General features: G+C 48.2%; 1 protein-coding gene across 3 annotated transcripts in view; it reads left to right on the plus strand.

The window, feature by feature from the left end:
- Positions 1–420: 420 nt before the first annotated feature.
- LOC131267591 (uncharacterized) overlaps positions 421–24217 on the plus strand; it is a 56510-nt gene continuing 32713 nt past the window's right edge. The window contains exons 1-3 of one of the 3 annotated variants that reach the window (XM_058270504.1): positions 421–440; positions 1755–2347; positions 24051–24135. In XM_058270504.1, coding sequence (XP_058126487.1) covers positions 2279–2347; positions 24051–24135 — 154 coding nt within the window. In that variant the 5' untranslated portion in view covers positions 421–440; positions 1755–2278. The other 2 variants (XM_058270503.1, XM_058270506.1) reach the window with 2 other exon arrangements.

Consider the following 24217-nt stretch of genomic DNA (forward strand, 5'->3'; position numbering starts at 1 on the left):
AACGTAATTTTGACAATTTTGTTTAACGTCATGTGCGCTTGCTTCAAGGGAAAGCAAGATGCATATAATAAATGAGGGGGAATCATAGCTCCGTCGTGGCTGCCATATTCAATAGATATGTGACATCGATGAGAAAAATTCACCATTACCATAAGCAACAACAATTTACACCGACATGGCGTGTCTAGGATGGTCAAAATGTTGTTTATTATTCTGAAGTAACAAAACAAATCATTTGTAATCAACTTACCTCGCATTTTATATTCATTTGATATGGAAGAAGACTTCCTTCATCTCGCTAATTGTTCAAAAAGGCTGCCACGGCTGGGCTTTGATTATACCTGCTGTATTTTATCAATCTTGGTATTCTGTGGCAGCAGGTTTTTTGGTCGAGTAAAGTGCTGGGGGTGATGGGGGTGATGGGGACTGTGCGAGATTAGGTCGGAACAAGCAGAAGTTGCCAACATAAATTCAGTGTTTTGACGGCGCGGTGACTGCTCTGGCGTTTTTTGGCGCAAGTAGTCGTTTGTAGGCGATTGTGGTGGTCATGTTTCTGGCTTTTGGTAATAGGTTTGCTTATGGTTTTCTTTGCCACCTTTCTTTCCGTAGTAGTGCAGCACTGGGACACCCATTTCCGCTAGATGAAAATTTTGTTTTGGGCTGTAGAATTTTTGGTGCAAATAGTGAACCTGGTCGGGTTTCATTGTGGAATTGTGTATGTGGTTTGTCAATTTGTTTTGGCTGTAGCTGGACGAGAGTGACGGATCGCCAGGCATTTGCTAGAAAATCGAGAAGCAATTCTCTATGAAATTGTTGGCGAAGGAGCTTGAAAATGTTTTTTCGCAACTCCACTTGGCTGTCGGTGCTGTAAAATTATTCTACTAGTAAAAAGTTTTTCCTTCAATGCTCTTTCGCACGAGCGAATTGCAGTGCAGTGGAGCTTCGCCGTATCTCGCCTCGCAGTGCAGTGAAGTGCAGCGCCCTTTAACGGGAGGTGGATGAAAATTGAAAAATCGATAACATTTTATTGCAACTCGCCTGCTCTCGCCGTATTTCCAGCGCATTGCTATATTATAGGACCGGCTTGAAATGTAGTTGACTTGTCGTGGGGGTAGGGGGAGCAGGTGGAAGGTAGGGAGGCATGTGCGCGAGAAAGAGACACCAAACGGGAGAGAGAAATAATGCAGTGAGAGAGCGAGAGAGGGCGGACAGAAAATACCACATCGAAAGTGGTGTTCTCGTTCTTGTTGGATTAGGAAACGTGCGTCCTGTGCAATCTTTTTGGCCATTATTTTAGTAATTCCAAGGACCTCGTTTTTGGGGAAAAATTTGTGCGTTTGATTTCCCACCCCACGCCTCCCCCCTTCGGTCGGTTTGGTCGTTGTTATGGTGCCAGCGCTTTGTATGGCGACAGGTCCTTCCGGCGGGGCAGCCGACGTAGGGTGAGGTCGATGTCAGGGACTTTCGTTTCAACAGGCACGTCCCCTGCAGGATAGGTGGGGATAGGGTGCAGGGTGAGTTTCAAAAGGGTTTGGGTGTTCCGGAATAGTTTGTTACACTCCGCCACTTGACGACAGAGTTGGCGAAAGGCTTGTTGAAAATTACCATCGCAACGCTGAGCAGAGTAACTTTGGAAAACCATCCGAGCAATCATTTGGGCATGGTTGTTGGGTTGTTTTAAAAAGTAGCTGCTCTGTTGCTGTACATTCTTGCTTGGCTTTTTCGCTGATTTCCCCCTTCTGTTTCCGGCGTAGTGCGGCGAAGAAGCACTGCCCAGCGGTAGAGAAGAGCGTTCGCCCGGAAAATGCAGGTAGCCTCCGGATGAGCCAAACGCAGAGCCACCAGCAACTTAGTGTTTAGTGTTGTGTCGTGCGATCCGGTGCGAGTGAGCTGTTCCGGTCGGTGCGTGTGGATACCGGTTTGGTGCGGGCACAACAACTGGTGTAAGTGTTTCCGGTTCGAGCCAGCAGCCGCCGCCGCCGAGGCCGCACGTCGAAGTACGGGGGCCGCCGTGGAAAGCGTACGGGAGCAGTTGCGGGCGGGCAGGAAGCAGTTTCGCAGAGATCGTCGCACCCGCAGCGGGGCCGAAGGACTTCCAAAGTGTATCATCACCGTGCAGGACACCAGCGTCGACGTCGGCGTCGGGGCAGGAGGAGAGGACACGGCAGTGGCAACGGCAACGCAGGAAGGCGGCGCCGGAAGTGGCAACCGACCCCGGAGAAGGTGGAGACGGTGCAAGCTGGCGACGGGGGCGAGACGCGGTGCGAACCAAACTACTATGCTCAAGTATCTGACGCACAAGCTTCGCACGCAATCAATCAACGATGAGAATCATGCCAACGAGAAGGTAAGTGTGTAGTCAATAGGGTTTCGGGCCAACCCCTGGTGGCAAAATCAGCATGCTTTCTCGTTCTGGCGGCATCAATTGTCAATTGGAGAGAATGAGAAAGCATGCTGATTTTGCCACCGGGGACGTATCCCAAATGTCTTACGATTACGGCAGGCAGCTGGACAAAGAAACATTCAAAGATTAGCGGCCATGAGCTGATCGAGAGGGAGATAAGTTCGGTGAGGGGAAATATTCCAATCCGACACAATTCAGCTTACCCTGTTGAATATGTTCTGATGAATTATGATTGGAAAACTTTTAAATGGCTTGCCTAAAAGTCCTACCTTCGCTTGTTCGTTCACGTTTTAAAAAAGAATATGTAAAAAGTTCACCCTCAATGTACAATTTAGAATTAGGTTAGGGTCGTTGTCTACCCGACGACTTCCACGCGATAAAAACGGGACTAGTGGGGGAGGGCGCGATGGAAAGAGACGCACTGTTGCCAGAGAGGTAGACAAAGAAATTAGGTGGTGAAAATTACACCATTAATGTGGTGGTAACGCGTTTCTTGAATGTGTTTCTTTATGAACTCTCCCCCTTCACCCTCCTCACTCCCCACGACAAGAGGGGTGGCCTTCCGGTGGGTTCCTTCTGGAGGTTTCGTTCAACCGACCCCCAAACCGGGCACAGCCGGAAAAATCGGCAACCTTTCACGGACGCCATTTTTCTTTTTCTTCCCTGGCAAACGCACGTACGGCGCGTCACAACGACACTCACTCATCGGTTTGTTGCAGCGGAAAACCCGTGCCCTCCGCCCCTCCTCCTCTTCCTCCTCCTCGGTACGAGGACCGGGAGCGGAAAGGGGGCTCGTTCCGTCATAAAGCCTGTAGTAGTGGAGGCTGATTTTTGCTTTATCCTTGGGCTCGCACGGGAAGCCGCTCACTAAAATCCGCTGCTCCATTGCACTCACACACACGGAATCACTTCGTAGTGATGATCCGTCGTGTCCTTGCCAAACATGCGCTCGCTCTCTCGCCCCCTCTCTTTCTCTCTGTCTGCTGCCCGGTCCATTAGGCGTATGTGGTCATGGTCCCGACGTCGTCCTGACCTATGTATGTGAGTTATGAGAACGAACTCGACCCAATATAGTAAGTATACGGTACTATCGTGCCGTACGCGACCCAGCAGCAGCAGTAGTAGTAGTAGTAGTAGTAGTAGTAGTACTAGTAGCAGTAGCAGTAGTAGTACTAGTAGTGGTGTGTCGTAGTAGGAAGTCTGTGAGACGCGGCGGCGATTCTTTCGTCCTTCCGTCGGCTCACTCAGGTGAGCTGGTGAATTTTCCTGTGAGATGGAAATTAGCACCCGCTCATGGATCATTTGAGTTGCTTCAAGCTGCACCCCCCCCCCCTCCTCCTCCTCCTCCTCATCCTCCTCCCCCCTCTTTTTGCTTTTGATTATCCTAGTGGATGGACACTGTTCTGTCTCACCTTTACTTCCTGGCGAGTTATGTCGGCTCGGTGTTTGTACAATGACAACAAATCTAATTCGTTCTAACGCTTTGCACGAAGATTGCAATTCCTAGAATTCCTCGTAAGCAGTGTTACTATTACTACATGTTAGTAAGCGATTTTGTAACTGACGCTACCGCTCGGCTGTCATGGGGACTCCCTTTTAATCCATATTTGATGAAAATTACTTTTTACTTCGCCAGTTGTTCACTGGGATGAAAGCATAAGTGGTTATGATATCAGCCTAGAGCAGGGATGTCAAACATGCGGCCCGCGGGCCACATGCGGCCCGCAAGAACATTGGGTGCGGCCCGCGACCCCTTTGAAACATTACATCGAAAGTTTGGATCCTTGAGTATTGGCTTATAGAAAATAGCAAAATATTTAATGTAAATTTTTTCACGAATTACGAATTGCAAGAGAACTGAACAAATGTCAATTTAAACAATTTCAATAAGAAAGTGATATGCAACTTTGCAGCAAAGGTTTTACACAGATTTTTCTAGACAAGTGGATAAATAGTGTTTATAGAAAACAAACGTGATGAACTACAAGACCATTCCAAACAAAATAACAGATGCGGAGCAATAAGTTAGCTATTGTAATTATATACCTTTACTTTTCTAAAATCTTTACCAAAATACACAATAGTGTTGAACTGCAACATATATTTCAATAAACTTGATTTGAATTCGTTAAAATCTGGAAAACGATTGAGCAACAAACCCTCTCTTTTACTCAAAATTTGTAAATTTTATAGGAAGTAATATAATATGAAAAAATGTAAAAATATAAAACATGATTGACTGTTAAGATAAAACCACATTGATAAGAACATATTTTCATCACTCCAATCAATTATATGGTTTGGCCCGCGAGCCTATTTTGGGAGAAAATGCGGCCCGCGAACCTATTTTGGGAGGAAATGCGGCCCGCGAACCTATTTTGGGAGGAAATGCGGCCCGCGAGGTGAAACGAGTTTGACATCACTGGCCTAGAGTTTATGTTTCATGTTTCATTAAAATCCCAAATTGAATTAGTCTTCCGTTGCCGTTACCATTGCTCGTTGTACAATCGTTGCATACGCTATTGTTTTTCTATTCATTATTGGCAATATTGTTATTTGACTTACCTGCTAAGCCTGTTTCTGGTTTCGTGTCTTAGTTTTTACCTTAAAGTTAAACTTTTTTACATCTTTTTGGTGGAATATGCACGTGATAAAATAACGTTGCTCATGTAAATAAAAAAAATAACTTGTACGTTGATAAAGTGTTTCATTTTGAAACGCCAGCAATAATATCATGAAGCACATTATGGGGTTTTTGGTAATTAGTCTAACTAGAACATGTTCGAATGCTTTCGTAATGACTACATTTTCCGAATGTCAAAAGTAACGAGCGGACCGAGGTTGATTTTGCAAAACCATCCCCAAAACTGTCTCGCATTAGGCAGAAAGGTAAAGGTACCTCACTGTTGCTGAAAGTCAAATTAGGAAAGGTTGTTTGCCATACGACAGGACATTGAACATTCTAGGCAAGTGAAAATTCCTTCTTCAAACCACTGTTTCCTCTCACCCTTCGCCCCCCAAATCGAAGGGCATCCAATAACTTCCGACCGGGCTGGCAACCTTCGGCGTGAAAAACAGCACCAATACTGGCGCAACCCCAACCGTACGCCATTGTTGCTTCGTTCGGTCGTGCACCCAGTGCCTTTGCCCAAGGACAGCCCTGTCTGGGCTATGGCTCTGCAGCACCGACCGACTCTATTACACAATATCTACGATGGGAGTGCGTCCCCCATCCTGCCTCCATCGTCGCTGCATTCCCGGAGTTTCGGGAGGTTTGTTTTTAGAAGTGAAGCTAAAACTTCCTTTTCTTTGTGCGCACCAAATGATGGTGTCCTGTGAGTGACTTTGCTTACTACACTCCATTGCCCTGCTTTCCACACACTCTCTCTTGGTGGGTGTGTGTGTTTGTGTGCTCGGCTGCATGGAGCTGTACGTGTGCACCCTCCTCCCCCCCCGGGCGAGTGAAAGTTGAGGGAAAGCTTTGCGCTTCGGATTCATTCAACCACGCGTTACGCGAAGGGACGCCGCGCGGTGGTTGACACGACACGCGCATGACACTCCAAGCAGGAAGGTCCTTCGAGGCGAGGGTGGGTGGGTGGCAAACACGGAAAAAAGGATCATTGCACCGACAGTAGTAGTACGACGACAACGACCACTACTCTACGCTCTGGCGGGTTTCCTCTTTTCGTCCTTCCCCCCTTCCAAGCTTGAGTGTTACAATGTTCTCTGGTGTTGGTGATGTCCTTAGCATGATGCTGGCTCTCGTTTGCACCAATGTGCTTCAGGTGCAATCGCTCCCTGATGTAATGGCGTTACAGCTTTTCCAGGAAGCACCCTACAGTATGTCGACAATGAAGTGAGAAAACCCCCGTGTGGGAACTATTGAGGGGGAGAGAACCTGACGAGTGCTGGCAGGGATATGAGTTTCCCTTGTCCGCTGGCTCTGGTGGGCTAAGCTTTCCAAGCTTTCGAAAATCGCGATGACACGCTGAGCGACGGATTCGAAGTCATTGACCACTCACAGGACCAAAACGGCGAGCTCTCGGCTGACTCCTCCGGTGAGTGACCGGGAAATGTTGAATGAGCAAGGACAATCGCAAAACACGGCGGAGCAAATGAAGTCCTTGGATGGATGCGAAGCAAAAACAAAAAAAAAGAAGGACCTCAACCCATAACACCCGAACACTACAGAATGAGAGCTTCCAAGCTTGGCACCGGAGCGAATGTTTGTGTGTTGGGTGGCCCGTGGTTACAAGGGGGAGAGGAGGTCGGAAAAAGCGTACGTTTCGGTGGAGTAATGGACGAAATTTTGGGATCCGTCCTGCCAGTACGGTTTCGACCGTTCCACGCGAAACAACAAGGTTGCAGGCTTGGCGAAACGCGCTTTCCTGGGGGCTTTCAGTTGAAACAAAATGGAAGACCGTCGTACCGGTTGTCAGAGTTGTGGCATTTAGGAGGGACGCTCCTTCGATCGGGTGGGACAATCTTTGCTAGAGCATCCCTCCTCGGATCAAGATCCTTTCGTTTTTGGATCGGGGGAAAAACAAACCATCACCGAGGGAACGGTCAATAGGCGGACGACTTTTAGTTCTCGTCGGAACTTCGCGGCGCACTCTCCTTCAGTCCTCGAAGAAAACGTGAAGAGCAAACGGGGCGAAATCGGTAAAACGGACGGGCAAAAATCGACCAACAGCAGCAAACGCTCCGGACGAAGAGGGCACCCAATGAAATCCGGTTGCCAGAACATCGCGGTACCGATGGCATCCACCGTGCTGCTGCCACCGCACCCCCCCATGCACGGTGGGTATCGTCCCGTCTTCGCCTTCACCTTCGACGTCGTCGTCGTCTTCGTTGTGTAGCCATCGTTGCGTTGTGGGCTCGTGCAGCTCGGCGCAGTAGTGTGCCGAGAACAGCTCGTGCAGTGTGCCGTGGAATCTCGCTCGGGTCACTTGCTCGCCGCTGTTCCAACGACGGAGAACGAAGCACGGTTCCTTTCAATCGCAATCCAAGAAAAGCGGAGGTTTTTCTTCGAAGCACCAGTGGCATAGACTTTCCGTCCGCCCAGCATCCGGTTTCCGCGCGCGTGTGTGTGTGTGTGTGTGTGTGTTTGAAGAGGAACCACTTTGCGTGGACACCTTCCCGTCGTCGTCCAACGTCGTCCATTTTCCAACGCGAAGAAAAGAAGCTGTCTCCAGTGTGAATCGATCCCATTTTCTCAATCCTTGTTACGCGCACACACCAGCAAGGAGGAGGAGGAGAAGGGTGGGAGGGAGTATAAAAATACTAAACCGGCCAGTGGTAGTGAACTGATGGAAAGCGAAAGTGTCAAATCATTCGAGAGATTCATAGTTCCTAGATCGAAGGAGTACAAAAAAGCATAAGAGCAGGAGAGAGAGAGGGAGAGAGCGAAAACGAGAGACTGAACGAAAGAGCGAGGGAGAGAATGTGTCAGAGAGTGTAGGCGTGAAGGGGAAAAACGTACAACAAACAACAAGAAAACATACACACGTCTCGCAGAATGGAGAGCTGAAATTTTCTTATCGCAAGTCGCAAAGGCGCTCCTCAGAAGCGCAAGATAGTTCTTGAATTGAAGGATTGCTCGTAAATTGGAAACTGCTTCCCAAGAAACCCAAGCTGCTGCTATCGGGAAAACCGGGAAAGACCGGTCGTGGGTGTGTGTTGTGTGTTTGTGTGTGTCGGTATGTCAGCTGTGTCAGCACCTTTTATTTTTTGTTTTCCACCGTTGCGTACACTCTCCGCGTCGTTTGTGCTCTCGGGCGGTGGACGTGGTGTGTAAAAGATTACTTTGCACAAGACTCAGCAGCGACTGACTCCCCCGGTTTGCAGCAAGGGATCGACAACACGGAGATAGGAATCGCCAAAGCGATAGAGCCAAAAGCTTTCGAGCGAAGGTACGTGCCAGGACAAAACGGCCAGAATACAATGACGTGGAAAAAACGCTAGGAAAATAGCGAGCTAGAACTGGGAAAAAGCAGGCGAGAGGAGCGAATAGCGTAGAGGGGGGGGGAGAGGAGCGGCCGGGGAAGAGAACAATCCCATTAAAGGACCCGCGCAAGGTATACGGCAAGGCTTTATAGCACCGGAAACAAAACGAAGAAAACTCTCGCCATTCTTTGTTGTTTGCCGAAGGTGACTTTGGGAAGTGTCGAGTGTGTAGTGTGTGTGTGTGTACGTGTCCGTGCTTGAACTGGTGTGCTTTGGTGTGCTTTTTTGTTCCTTCCTTGGTGTCCTGTTTGGGGCGCACGAGACGTTTTTTCGAAATGCCAGGCCTGTTTCCAACGATCGTAAGTAGCATTTTTCGACGTTTTACAAACTTTCTTACTTACTGCGAGTAAGCATTTTCCTTCGGAAAAGCCGAATTTTCCACCCTCAACGAAGGTTTGGTTGGTTCCGTGAAGATTCTCACAAGAACTATCCCTTCGCGTGTAATGGCCGGGAAGAGAGAGTGGAAGCGGAAAGGGAGAGTCTGGGAGTGTACGCACGTACGATACGATTGGTAGTATGCCCTTGAAAAAATACCAAACCTCTCCTTGGCCTTCCTATCCCCTGGCTTCGTGTTGGAGTACTATTCCATCTCAAGTGTTATAATCACGCAAACGTCTTTAGTTCACTCCAACATCAGTGACATTTTGAGTTAAATTGTCTTTCCTTACCTTTGGAAAAATGGTTTCCCACCGAAACGATTCCACCGTTTTCAGATGAAGTTGTGTCTTTATGTGATCCAACTGTGTAAAAAGGTCTTCTACAAAGGAGATAATTTCCAAGAGTGTAAGATATTGGAGAGGACAACGCATTTGATCAATAGCCGCTGGAAGAAAAACGGAGGCTCCGACATTCAAGATAGCTTTTCTTCTCCTCTCCTCTCCGATCATCGCTTCCGAACAACGTCACTGCAGTAAATCTTCCCCATCGATGACGTTCGCGGACGCTGGTGGACGCTGGCTGGCAGAAATAAATCACTTGCGATGTGTCAAAGTCTGCGAACGCGTGCACCTAATCAATTCCCAGCTAAAAAGCTTTCCCCAATCAGGGGCAGGGAACGGAGTAAACCCCCTCCCGTTCCGGGCACATCATCCCCTTTGCACTACTGTGTGACCTTGTAGTATACCCCCGGTACGGGTGTAGTAGTAGTGTACGGTCTTTGCGCCGGGCAACCCGAAACGACGGTCCTAGGCGGCGGTGGTGGTGCTTCAGCTTTATGCTGACGTCGGGCGGAACTTGCCTCGACGCTGGCGAGAATGGAACCATCGTGTGATCGTCTTCTCGACCCTTGGGCACGTTTCGGTGCCTGCTCCCATGACCGGTGGAGCTTGGAGCGAGGATAAGAACGATCCACCGTCGTCGTCCTTTACATTGGAAACTTGGAGCCAGCAGCATGACGATGCTGTATATACCACTTACTCCCAGCACATTACGAATAGACGCAAGACGTGTGGCTTGTCTTCCGGAGAGCAAATCCGAGCGGCGTTACCGTGTTCCGCAATATGGCGAGAGAAATCCTCCGGAATTGGCACGGTAACCACCAACCGCCCTCCACCCAAGGTGGCAAATTCCAAGACCGTACGGAGCAAACGACGACGTAGCGTAGAGAACGTTCCACGTCTCGTTCTTTGGCGCAGGGAAAAGCAACCAACAAACCAACCAACCAACCTTTCCCGGAGACTTCAAAGTCATCATCCCACCCGAGCGCGTCGGGTCGGTGGTGGTGGTGGTGGTGGTGGCGCCTCTCGGGGTGGCTCGGGTTCTCGCGTTCGTGCCGAAGACACACACGGTTGCTGCTGCGCTTTGCGCATACTACGCGATTGGCGTAGAAAATGTTATTTCAGCAGTAGCCGCGCGTCCGGTCGGGGGTGAGCAAAAAAAAGAAGAGGGTAGAGGGTGGGTGGGGTGGGGGCTGGTTGGTCTTTTTACAACCTCTACTCCGCAGCGACCGCACCATCCCAGTCCCGGAAAGGGCGAAGGCTCCCATTTCATTCACAGCGTCGCGTTACCACTCCAGTTCCGAACAGCAGGGCTGCCGTAGTTTTTCCTTTTTTGAATGAATCGACCGCCACTCACACTCCGGGCGGCGCCGGAATGCCATTGGCATGGCATCTCGCTCGTTCGCAGGAAGTATCCGACGCTTGCGTTTTCGGGGAGGGGAAACACACACACTGCCGGTTCCTACTTCCAACAATAATGCTGCCCGTCGTCAGGAAGTAGTAATATTTTTCGGAATAGATCCGTTTCCACTCGCGCCGTCCGCGTTTTCCCCATACCGAACGATCCGCTTTTCCGGAGTGCTTTTCTCGGGCTTCTTGTTGTACTTGCTATTTTAGCGCTGTTATTTTACAGCACACCCCCGCCGAGAACTCTCTCAACCATTTGCTAGTTGACCGTTTCTTTTTTTTTCCTGTCAGTGGTTTTCCCTCACAAACCTTCCGGTTGGTCGTGGGTGGAAGATTAAGCTCGAACATTTATTGATGGGTTTTGGGGCCCTGCCACTACTGCTGATAGTCATCGTTGACGTTGATCCTTTCCTGGTGCTCGCTTGCTTGCATGCTCTCGATATGCGAATTTTAATGGACGCGCTGTAACTGAAATGGTATTTAAAAAAAAGGAATTATCGGAATAAATTTCTTGAGCTTTCTTTGCAAAAGCCATTGAACCATGGAAGGTGACTGCATTCAGTGAACGTGCGGTAGTTTAAGGACCTTTTTGCGCTTTCCCTTCGCGTAAAGGATTTCCACCGAAGCGAGGGGTTTTTTTTTGGGAAACACTGTGTCAAACGGGGATTTTGTGGTTTATGTTGAGGGAAGAGGTGAGAAGAAGAAGAAGAATAACAACGAATGAAATGCAATGAAATTCGTAAAATTAATCACGTTTCCCCTGTTAAGCTGTGTCGGAATGTCTCGGTTTATCCGGTTTTCGGAAATTGTGCATGCGATCCGGATGCGGGAACGGGATCGTCAAACTGTTCCGGAGCCGGGACCGTTTTTCATGCGATGTAACATTACACGCCACTCCTTGTTCCCGCCCCCCACCCCCACTTGCCCCCCTTGGCTCCAGCAGGAGCCCGGATGGTTCCGGGGGCTTTGCGCGCAGTTTCATGTCATGCGACATTTAAGGTAATCCCCGTTCGGAGAGAGAATATTAGGAAAACGGGATAATCCCTTTTTGGTAGTGGGGGGGAGGAGGGGCTTGGAGCCGGCTTAACGCTACCGTGGCCGGATATGTGGATACGGATGGGCCAAACCGCACACATACACATGACTCCACACACACACATACAAACAACAAATAGACGGCAAAAGAGTGCGAGGCCAGTTTGGACGGACAATTTCTCAGCCTCCTCGGCTCGTGATAACCGTACCGTGAATGTCACGGCATGGAATTTGGGCGTTTTTGGTTCGTACTTGCTGGTGCTTGTGAAAGGTTTTTCTCCTCCTCACCACTCGCCCGTTCTCGACCCCTTCCGAATATCGGGGCTCGGGAACGGTCAACCGGGTTATTGGCAATGTTCACCGAATCGGTTGTTTCGGGCGTGGGAGGAAAACGGTTCGTTACTCTACATGCGCCCCATTATCGTGGGCCCACCCCCCCCCTGGGCACGTAGACGCGGGCTGGACGGGTATTACTGTCAATGTTGTCCAACCCAAACCCGGGCTGGGGATCGATTTTCCACCAGGATACTGGCCGTTTACGTTGGTTCTTTTTTCTGACGACGCGATATATCCGCAAAAGGAACGAAGCGAAAGGAATGTAATGAAGCAAAGGAGAAGTAAAAACGGAACGGCAAAAGAAAATCACTGCTCCACGTGTCTCCGGCACGAAACACTTTACAACGCTGAATGGGACACTCGAAGGCAGCGAGGCTTAAAATTCGATCGAACGGGCAGCAACTCCTACGCGCGCCCTCGAAACGGTGTAAAAAGACACCCGTGTGCCAGTTTGCTCTAAGATCCCTTTCGGAGAGCCTATCTCTCATTACGGTTAATTAATTTTAATAACCGACCCTTTGCGACTTCTTCTCGCAGAGTAAGCTGTACTACTTTGTTGCGAAAAACGATCGATTTCCTTTGATGTTTTTGGGGGGGCAGCGAATGTGTGTTTGTGGACATAGAATGACGAGAAAAAACTTATTTGTTCCGCAGATGCCTTATCGATTATTATGTTCACTGTAATTAATGACACTTGGGTGAAAAGCGTTACATTCAAGAAGTCGGAGGATGCGAGAAAAAAGACCGCCACACATCACCATTTTATTGTCCCGCTTGTGCGGAATTACTTTGTGGTCAGCGTTTGATGATGCCTCTCATCATCAGAGGGCCAGTGTGCCGACGTTCGGTACTGCGTGTATCGTAAAATTAATAAGCCAATAAATGGCATTAAATCATTTTCGAACGAGCGGCTCCCTTCCATCGGTACATCATGTGGATATGTTTTGTTGTTTATGCGCATTCGTTCGCTTTCGTTACCTTCGCACGATCGATCGTATCGGTGACCGCATAAGAAAGAACAAAAAAAAAACACAGGGAAGCGGGCCAGCGTGCAGAAATTTATGAAGCCTTTTTCCGCCCATGGTGCATGGAAGATGTATTACCGCATGCGGAAAGGCCATTGAGTTGAAAAAGAAAAAAACGGTGGTGGTTTGGGGGGACTGGGAAGGAGTTACTACAGAGTCGTTGTGGCACCCCTGCACCCCTAAGAACAATCGCCCCGAGAGAGGGAGGGCAGGCCGAGATTCTTCGGCTCGAACGAACAGAGACGGACGTACAGAGAATATGGCGTTGGAGCTGGAAAACCCGTAGCGAAATCCATAAAATGCACTGCATCTGTGGCGCTTTAGTGTGTGTGTGTGTATGTGGTGAAGGTAATAAATTTCGCTGGTGTTCTGCCGTTCGAGTCGGCCCCCGCCACACACCCCCATTCCCGTTCTCCAACGGCGCGACGGAGAAAGGTGATACGAAACAATTTGGAATAACGAAAACTGCACAAAAGCGGACCAGGCCTACAGGGGCGGAGGTGGTGAAGGGGCGGAAGGATGATGAGGGTTGCCGTTGCGTTGTGGCGAAACCAAACCGAAATTCCGCTCTCGTTGGGTGCCGAAAAATTCAACGGACCTGAACCGCCGACTCTCCTTGGCCACTTCCTGCGAGACCCTCTATTGATCATAACCACCCCGGGATGAGGGATGAGGGCGGGGATTAACAAAACCTGGGGGACGAGGAGCTGGGGGTAAACAAGTCACGCCGGAAAGGCAGCATATCGGCAGCGGGCCTACGCCATCGGCTTTGCACCCGCTGTTGGCCCCACGAAGGACGAAGAGAGGTTAAACAGAAACTCAATCATATCAAACGAAAAGCTCTCCTGGGGTGTAGATGGGGTAAGTGGTGGAGGGGAGTTACGTGGTCTTTAAAGGGTTCATGATTACGTTAAGAAACGCGTCCTTAGGTGCGCGATCAGCCTCTTTTTCCCTCTTTGTCCACCTTTAGGTACCGAAGATATAAACCCTTCCACCTCGGAGACTCCGGAACGAGGAGAGTTTCTAGAGGTGGCGATACCCTTTTTACCCATTTTCGCCCGTTCTCTTCCACGGCCGATTCGATATCGTAAAGCCTGATTACTACACCAGCACAACCCAGTTGTGGAGCGGCGCAAGAACCGGTTACGCGAATAAGTTCTCTTCCCTTCTATGGCGTGACCTGCTGCCTCTAACGTGAGTTCGTGAGTTCGCGCCGGTGTCTAGCGTAAGCTATCGAACTCGAGGTGTAAATATTCTAAAGCCCGAGCTCGAACTACTCTCCACCTTGTTGTACACCTTGTGCCCTTGTGGTACACTTCTGGGTACTGGGTTGGTTTTGGTTTTTTCTTACAACCGAATCCGTTCCTCTACAACCGCGTCCCACACGGAAAGGCGTGCCGGAGAACCACGGCTGAGCTTGGGCAACGTTCTTTCGCCAACGTTGTTCGTTTTACACTTAATCGGCTCTGTGGGTCCCGAGACAGAGATCTCTCTCTCTTTCACTGCCCTCCGGGGTCCCTGCCTTGAATGGTTACATTGCGTGTCGTTTAATCGTGATCGCGTACGCGCACCTCCAACATAACGCTCTGTAAGAAGGAATGGAAGCGGTGGAGTCTGCGTGGGTTTTGGTTGGAAGGCGCAGCACTAGAGCCCACCATTGACCGTCCGTGCGGGTCTCTGAATTGTCGAACAAGTTAAACCTGAAAATCCACCCCATCCTCCGGTGTCTCCGGACGTTTCTGTTCGTTCGTTTGGTTTTGGTCCTGGGGAGAAGTTCTTTGTGTCGGGAAGTTGGTTCCCGGGGCTTGGTGTGTACACGAGAGAGATTGAGTTCATGATTTATGCCTCACTCCATCGTTCTCCGTTCGTTGCTTCTTGCACCGACGGCGCGATCGGCGCGGTACGGCAAAGAAGTAGTCTTCTTGCGCGGCCGTCAATTGGCATTCCTTCTATGGTTTGCACACGAATTCGACCTGCGTCGGTACGACGGGTTTCGCTTCCTCCAACCACTACCTCGGGGGTACTCTCTTCGGGTTCGGGACACCTTTCAGTCCCAGCGGTCTGCGGTTGTCGCCAGAACTTGGGCGGTACACGATTCACTTTGGAAACACAATACTGTTAACTCGGCCCCATGCACCACGATCTGGGCGTTTGCGAGCGGATAATAGGCTGTTGCACCTTCATCTAGTGATCGACTGCGATGGCGGCCCCTAAGGATTGGCTTTGGAGCGAAACTGGTTTCGAACCTGAAGCGACGCAACTGGGAGGCTATAGACTAGATTTGCAAAGGTCGCCGTTACCGTCGGTGAGAGTATGGAAGGAACTCTTGTGGGCCAAGTTCTGCTTGCAGCTGAGTTCTGTGTCGATCCATTTTATTTGGGCGATCATGTTTCAGAAAGTCGGGAAGGTGTAAATGTTTCCTTTTCACTTAGAAAGTCTCCGAATACTTGAATTAAATGTTGACTTTGACCTATTTTCCGATGTGCGTTTTATAAAATTTGTCGGAATATGACCTCTTTAGACACGATCTCATTTAACATACAATAACATTCGCTTCAAGTAAAAATTAATTCGACGAGGAAATGATTCCTATGGTGGAAGTTGTGGATGATCCCGTGGCAAAGTGATTTTTAATTTTCGCATCTTTACACGTCTATTACACATCCGTTAAATATTCATAAAAGCCAACGGTCAATAGTCATACACCGAAAAGGTAGCCGTGTTCTCCAAGCACTTATCCCTATGCATAGTCAAACTTTCGCAAGATTTTGAAGTTGATGGATTATTCATTTGGTTGTGGAAGAACCGCACTTACACGGTCTTTGACGGTTTCGATCGTTGCGATTTCGTGTTTGGTCACGGTGAATATATAAACAACCGTCGGGGGTGATGGTTGCAGACTTACATTAATAGCAACATATGCGTTCCAAAATCGCACCCTTTACTAGTTCTGGTTTTTTGTTGAAGCTTTCTAGAATCGTACACCGATTAGTCCCGCATCATATCTTATCTCTCACACTTGATGGCAGATCGTCGTCATCGTCGTCGTCGTCGTTTGTCATAAATCAACATAAGCATCATATCAGCCATTGGTCGATCGTAAAAATCACGCTGTTATTGGGTGGAACAAAGGCAGAGCAGCAAGAACCTCGGATGGTTCCCGTGTTCGTAGGATTAATTTTTATTTTGCCTCACGATCGTCGTCTTCGTCGTCATCATTTAACATCGGCTCAACATATGTTTCTTGCTGCCTCCATGGGTGGGTAATTCCGACGGCGGAATTGTGAATGGGACCGTGAAGGCAATAATTAAACGAAATCGCAAACGTACGACGCCGAAAAGTTGTTTATATGTTGGACCATTCTCGAGGAGATAACAGTGACGTGCGGCGGCGACCGTGTGTTGTTGATTGAAACGTTGCTGACGCTGCTGGGTGGACGTGCCTTAACACGCCTGATAAGTGCCTTCGCTCTAAGAACTCAACTCGCAGGCTTCAAATTATGTCGCACTCTTTTGTTGGTCGTACAACCTCTGTCCAGCCTAAAAATAGCTCCCGCTCCCTCAGATTCACTTAAAGATAGCATTTTGGGCTAACAAACGCGGGATGGTTGCTTTACTTATCAAATTCAAGTGACGTGTAATGTGCAGTACAGTGCACTTCCGTCGAATAACGATGCTATCGCAGCGAGGAAGAGTGCTACGGCAAAGGAGAGGGAGAGGCATTAAAACAAATCTGTATGATGGAACAAAAAGACCACGTCTTCAGAAAATCACACTTGAACAGCAACGAAAAAACACACAAGACAATCTTCCTGCTTCTCCGATGCCGTTAACCGTGTTGCCGTTTGTTTGCACCGTATTTGGATTGGCGTGTAAACGATCAGAGCGAGTGTGCGACCGAAGTTTGGTATGCTCCACCACACGCACCGTGTCCCCTTCGCCTTCCCTTTGCGTTAGTGTGTAGTTCGATGGGGTTGGTGGGGAAAATGAAGAAAAGTCTGCCTTCTCGACGAGCTGCTGTCGGGGTAAAGCAAAGCCGACGCAAAAATCTCACCCATTATGAGATCGCTGTCTTTCGCGATCAAGTGTGTGTGTGCGTGTGTGTGTGCAGAATGATGTACCTTCCCGTCGTCATCAGGGAAACGGGGGAGCGAGTTAAACTGGGAAGAAAGTAAACACGAGGCCCATCGGCGGGACACACATATGTTTCTGCGTGTGTGTGTGTGTTTGCCACCAATAAGAATGGAATGAAAATATGCGATAGCATAAAATGAGAGTCGAACGTCGTAAGCTCGGGCCTGGGGGGACGGTGGAGGAAAGGTAGTGAATTAATTACAGTTTAAAAAATATTTACCACAAAAAAAACACAGACATCCCGGGAAGAGGCCACTGGGTGGAACGAACGAGCCGGGGGCATAACCCGGGGGGTGGGACATGGGAGGAAAACTTGATGTTTAGTAAGGGATCGCCTCGTGAGAAGGAAAGAAGGCACAGCGATGGCAGTGACCACTGCTAAGATCTGAATGGGAAATAAAACAGAATGCAGCTGAAGCGGTGACACGGGGCGCGCGGGGGTCGTTAATGGGAAGCAAAAGCAAAGAAAAACTCACTCATCGTCACTTGGGATGTCAGTTGGAAGGCCCCGACGGTGCTGCTAGAGGTGCGCGCCGGTGCTGTTGGTCGTGTGTGTATTTTAAGACGAAATGCCAGAAGAAGCGTATGTTTATTTTCTTACTTTACACTTCGGGGCGACGCTGAACGACGTGGCCGTCGTAACCGCCGTTTTTTTTTTGTTTTTTGGTTGAGCTCCGGGGGAACAAATCCGCTCCGAGGGAGGGGCGCCACGGTTCGGTGTGACAGTTGAATGGAGTTGACAAACGGTGGATCCCCCGTCCGCCGATCCGTTGGTCGACGCGGAAATGCGCCGATGCGCCGTACCTCCGATCCCGAGCTCGAAGGGGGGAGTGGGTGAAGGTTGGAGTGGGGACAGGGTGGTTCTTCTTCTTTCGGGATCGCGTAATGTCTTGTAGTGTCCCACCATCGTCCACGTCGTCGTCGTCTTCGATGCTTTCTTATCGTCGTGTCATCATCAACGCTGCAGTCAAGCGCAGACACGTCGTTAGAGTATCTGTGGGAGGGTGAGAGGGGACCCGAAAGGGGGGAGTGGGGGTTCTCTTGGTTGCGATGTGTGCATTGATTAGTATGGTCGGTACATTCTTGGTGCATCCTTCACTCGCTTGCAACACACACACACACACACCGTGGTTGCATTCTTCGCCGGCCGCGAAGGGGAAAACAGCGAAGTGCGTGATACATCATCATTAGAGGTGATACACATTGGCAAAACGGGCTAGAAGAAAATGGTCCTACCCGAGCGAGAGATGGACTGCAGTACGGGAGGGAACTGCATTGTGTAATAATGCAATTGTGAATGCAATTCAATTGACGTGCGCACACTATAGCGGAATCATCGCGTTCCGTTGTGGCGTCGTTCCTCCTTCGTCCCGTTGTTACCATTTTCCATGGAAAGAAGATAAAATAACAATATACATATAGAAAAGGCGCTCGGTTTTCTTTTTTCTGATGTTGTTTTCCCAATCCACCGTTGGAAGGTGTCCTTCAATGGAGGAAAAACGAATGCACCGAGTTATGCTTGGTTGCGATCGGCGAAACGGACATGAAAGTGAACATGCACACACAATGTTCGCTCCATTTATGGAAAACACTTTCTGGGGCTTGGAATTGGATGGCGAAAATAATGAATGATCGACGGTTGAAGCAAAAAACGGAGGGTTTTTTTTTTGGAGAAACGTGAAGCAAATGCAACCGTTTCGTTAATCGTCAATCAAGTGTAAATGTACTCTGTAAAATAGAACGAACAGTAATCTAATATGCGTTATGGGGGAGTAGGTTGTATGTTTACGCAATAAGCGGTTCATAAATAGAAAAAAAAGAATTCTAAACATAGATTTGACGACCATAAATCGAACTTTAGTGTCTGAACAAGATGTAAACTAAACTTATGAAACTAAATATTTAAAATGAAAAATAATTAAAAAATTAAATAATATAGTTTGAAATGTGTGTAAAAAATAATCATTGTTTAACCCCTTGACATTTTTGCCCGAGCCTGGCTCGGATTTTATTTAATCAATAAAATCCCAACGACAATTGAAAAATTTAATTTTTTTCTTCGGTTCTAGACCAAAAACTATACAGAAATGTAAAAAAAAACAGTGTGACAATTTTTTGAGCCAATTTCTCAACTTGGCAGGACTGTGAAGGCGTTAAAATTAAAATCAAAATTAAAATTTGAAAGTCTAAAAGGAACTTGAGAACATTAATTCATTTATCTTTCGTGAAAACTCGTTTTTTAGTGCCAACTTGACCTTTTAGTCGCAAAATTTCCACCATGGTTTGAATTTCAGCTGTTGTTATGGAAAATATGATGTATCTTACTTCGTTCGTACTTACCGCAAAAACAACATCATCCCATTGTTGGGAGGCAGCATAATTAGCTTTTCGGTGGGTTGGCCACCTTCTACCGCTTCCTGGTATATGGCGTCGTATGTTGTGTGTGTGCGTTTGTGTGGCCGCGATTTGCGTGAGCGTTGATCGTTAGATGAGGGCTTGCAAGAGATTGACCCGACACACAACAAAAGAATGATTACAGAGCAACGGGCACGGAGATTGAGGAAGACATTCAGCTCGAAGGGGCTCGAAGACGTGGCATTCCGATCAAATGACTATAATACACGATCCATCGACCTCGGGGAGAAGTATGGTTGCTCACTGGCACTATGCTCCCCCACCCCGCAGGGAAACTGAACCACGCATCGTATGATTCAAACAGCCGGTGTGCGTGTGTGTATGTGGTGCAGGTCCCAAGCTCGCGGAAGATGTGAGCGATGTAATGGGAGCAAACATGTAAAAAAGAAAGAACACCGAATCTTCCGTACAATAGGCCTAGCCACACCCACCCGTGTCCATTGTTGTTCATTTACATGACCCATCGAAAGCCGGTGGTGTGTTTGTTCTCAGTGTCTGGTTTGCAAGTAAACCGATGCAGAACAAGAAGAAAACGGAAAATGGATAAATTGTGGCGAAAATCAGCGACTCACCATCGGCCGGTGCACGAATGCCGTCACGGTGTTTTGGTCGAGAAAAATGACCGATTTTTCCGCGCAACGAAGGGGGGAGGTTGATGGGGGTTGGGTTGGTTAGGAAAGTGCGTATGAGACTCTCCCTGCCTCCCCCGTGGGGAGGAGCATAACGGATCGAACGCTATTGTTTTCTGCGCTCTCGTTGGGGGTTTATGTGAGTACTTGGTGTAAACGTTCCCCGGGGGTTGTAACCTGTGTGGAAAATGTGACCCAATGGAGGGAAAGTCAGCAGGAAGTTGGCAGGAAGAAGCCCATTAACCTTGACCTCCCCCACCCCCCTCCTCGTTAGTGAACGGGGGTGTATGGTACAATGCGCATGTCAAACCGGTCCGTTACATTAAAGCTTTTTCGAATGCAAACTGCGGGAGTTGGGAGTGCATTCCCTCGAGTGGCCAAAAGTGTCATGTTAAGTGTCGAGTTGGGATCGCAAATTCAACGTTTTCTGGGCAACGATCCATCGGTAATGGAATCGCTTAACAGAAAACCAGTCGGTGTTGGGAAGGCTAACGCGGTGCGTTAATAACGATTTACCGTTTTATTTAATTTCTTTGTTTATTTCATGTTTTTTTTCCTTCGTAGTTTTTAAAGGATACACACATTTAACTGTTGTTCGGCCTTTCTGCTTCGTTATCCGGTCCGGTTGAAGGAATGCTGCAACTGATTTTTGGACAACGGACTGCTTGCTACCTTCGGTCGGACCGGTTTCGCCAAGTGCAACAACTGCATGCTCGTGGAATTCATTATGTCGTCGAGAGTTGCGTACTCCGCCCCTCCGCGTGCCCAACGCCCTAAAATCTCCATAATGGGCAATGTGATAAACATTCCCAAAAACGCTCGTACAATTGTAAGCTGGACCTCTGGTACCGGTTTACTAGCTAGACGGTTTTATGGTTTCGTTTCGTCAGGGACGACGTGTGTGAGAGATCAAAAGGGTTCCCCTGAAATGTTTCTTTATGTTGGGCGAATGTAAGGGTAGGGAGCAAGCGAAGGGCTACGTGAGAAAAAATGTATTATAAACAGTTAAAAGTAAGCTTATAACAGTAAAATGGTCAATCCAATGTAGCTTCGAATCAAACAATTCATCTTTTTATCATTATATTGCATCGCTCGATGTATATTATGACATCAGAATTTTTAAATACGACAACCTGATTTTTTTTTTCTTTGTATCCTAATATTTAAAAATATCCTCTATAACGTTCGATTTGGTATAAATATGGTTATAGTAGATACATTTTGAACTTTACTTAGGCTCAATGTTTCGTTTCTTTGACTCTAGTACGAATTTGTCTTTCAGTTTCAGTTTTTAATACGTTGACTGCCACGTCACCCAAAAGTGGATGACATCAGTGATTAGTTCTAAAAAGTTTTAGACCATAAATAAATTAAAACTATAGTAATATTAAAAACAAGTTCTTCGGGAAGCTAAGTCTTTGCTTGGCTTTCAAAAGCCATCTGTTTGACAAATGTTATAAACAAATTTTGTTAAAAAGATTGTACTAAAAAGGTGTGCAGTCAACGTGTCAACGTACCAAGCGTTTTAGCACAGTTTTAGTACAATTTTTCAAATTACAATTTGTTTATAATATTTGTTAAACCGATTGTTTTCGAAAGCCAAGCAAAAATTTAGCTTCCCAAAAATTTATATAAAATATTACAATAATGTTTATGTTGCATTTTCATTTATTTATGGGTCAAAAACTTTTTAGAACTAGAACTGCTGTCACCCATATTTGGGTAACGCGGTACGGAACGTGTTAAATGATATAATGCGTTACACAATGAGCTTTACATGGTAGTAAATTTTATAAAAGACAATTGTCTGGTCCATTGGGCCTCTTGTCAACCTAACTACGAACCATCATCAACAACAATCGTTCATCTATATTGTGATTCCGAGGTAAGAAAACGGGCATGAACAACAAGGTGTCGCATTCTAGTCGAACGTGTGTAGGCAACTCGCGGAAACGGAACGGTTTATAGTAACGCTTTTCAACGTGTGTCTACGAACACTCTGTCATCGGTTCTATTAGTTTTCCGTTCTGTCTGCGTGCTCAATCCGACGGACGTCATTCGCGTTTACAATCGCTACCCTGTGACGTGGTCAAGGGGAAAGGGGGGGTAGGGGAAGGGTGGTTGACGCAAATACTATCACGACTGCAATGGGACCGTCCGAGAAGAAGAGGGAAAAGCAGGAGTAAGGAAGCGAAGGGAGAATGCCGGGAAGTGAAGGAACACGAACAGATGACGGGTCGCTAGCTTTTGGATGCGAGTGGAAGGGTTGTCGTCTTGACGGAGAGACCTTTGCCCTACACCCCAAACACCCCCTGGCCTATGAAGTAATGGACCACAAACAATAAGCTGTCAAGCGGGCGCGAATAAAAGCATGCCAAAGTTTTGTTGTAGCATGCCCGGAAAGTGCTGATGCTGTACTAGCGCCACCGCACGATTGGCACCCTAGACGCTGGGCTCCGAAAAGGTCGTGTCGCGGCTGGGCTATGCTGAGCGGTACGAAGCAATTGCGAAGTGCAAATTACAACCTCCGAATCACAGAGCCGAGCGGCCGGGCAACGCTCAAGTCACGAGCGAAAGGAAGGTGAAATAGAAGTCAACCACCGTCGATGGGAGGACGAGATAGCTTGGCCGGCCCGGCCCAGCCCAACCCGGTCCAGAAGACAGAACCGCGGAAAGGAACGGAGAGAATTAGGTGAAAACGCTAACGCGGTTGGAGGAGGAAACAAAAGCGAACGTGTTCCTTCGTGCCTCGGTTGGCTTGCGCAAACGAAATCGTTGTTACGCGCCAGTTACGCGAAGGAGAACGGCGAAGAATAAAAGAGGCAAGCATCAGAAGAGTGCGCCAAGAAGAGGATAATCTGCTGGCGAGAGGAAAGAATCGACCGGGAACTGGTTCTTGCAAGAGATTCCCCGGCTTTTTGCGCCTCGGTAGTCAGGACGGTGGTGGTGGTGGTGGTGGTGGTGGACTACGAAAGCAACGACACAACCGATCGCCATGCCGAATGCCGGCCCGAGGCCGAGGGAGTAAATAAACTGTGGCTCCCAAAATGAAATATAAATATACGAGTAATATAATGTATTCCGCACCGCATCGGGGAATGATAGTCAAACACTTAGCAGGAATGTGTAATCGGTTGCCCCGCGGGACCCTCCACCCTCCCCCGGCCGGATACCAAATTTGCTCATCTGCAAATGGACGAACGCGGTTCGTCGAACGGGGTCTCCCTTTGCTTGCGGTGGAAAGTTTGCCTGCTTCCTACCGGCGTGTTCTTCTGACCTGAAGAAGAAAGTCTTCGCAGGGCTAGGAGAAGGTTGTAGCTTGCACAACGGCACAGGCCGAGGAAGGATTGGGAATTTCGCCAACCAAGAATGAATTATGGAATTATTCGATTAGGCCGATCTTCTTCTTGGTGGATGGACGTTTCGTGCTTCGGTCGGTTGTCGTTTTTCACTTCGAAAGATCGCGGGTTTTGTTTCTTTGACAAAGGTATTAGCGACGAGTGCGTTGTGTTCATCCGTGTCCACCATAAAGCCGGATCTAGATGGAGTAGTCCGACTAAGCAATGATCCCTACTTTAAACATCGAAAAGGGTTCACTTGAAAGGTAGATCAATTGAACGCTTTAATGTTCTTATAAATATTACATAATTCGGAATTTGCTTTAGGTTGTATAAAAATATTGACAAGTTGAGAGAATGAACCTGGTTGGTAAAAAAAGTAAACGAAAGCTCCTGCCTCACAGAAATAGTTTGCACGAAAAATGTGCCATTGTCCATGATTAAAACGCTTCTGGCCGGCATCCAAGGATATCCCAGGGAGGAGCCTTGAAACGAACGAAGCCATCCCCCATCGCGCTAGCGGACGTACTGCAGTAAGAGCAACGGACCGGTGGACCATAAGTAATGCTTTTTCTCTGCCTTTCTGTCTCCTTTTTTCCCCGCAGATTGACGGCCATGACTCGGGCACCGAGTCGGACGGCGACCTGGAGCAGGAGGACGACCTGATACAGGAGCACGAGATGGAGCTAAGTAAGTAGCGAGTTGCACCGGTTTTACTTTTTCGTTTTCCCTTCCGCCGTCCCGTACTCCTCTCTCTTCGCGCGTTGTTCGC

Source organism: Anopheles coustani, chromosome 2, assembly GCF_943734705.1.
Source record: "Anopheles coustani chromosome 2, idAnoCousDA_361_x.2, whole genome shotgun sequence".
Taxonomy (NCBI): domain Eukaryota; kingdom Metazoa; phylum Arthropoda; class Insecta; order Diptera; family Culicidae; genus Anopheles; species Anopheles coustani.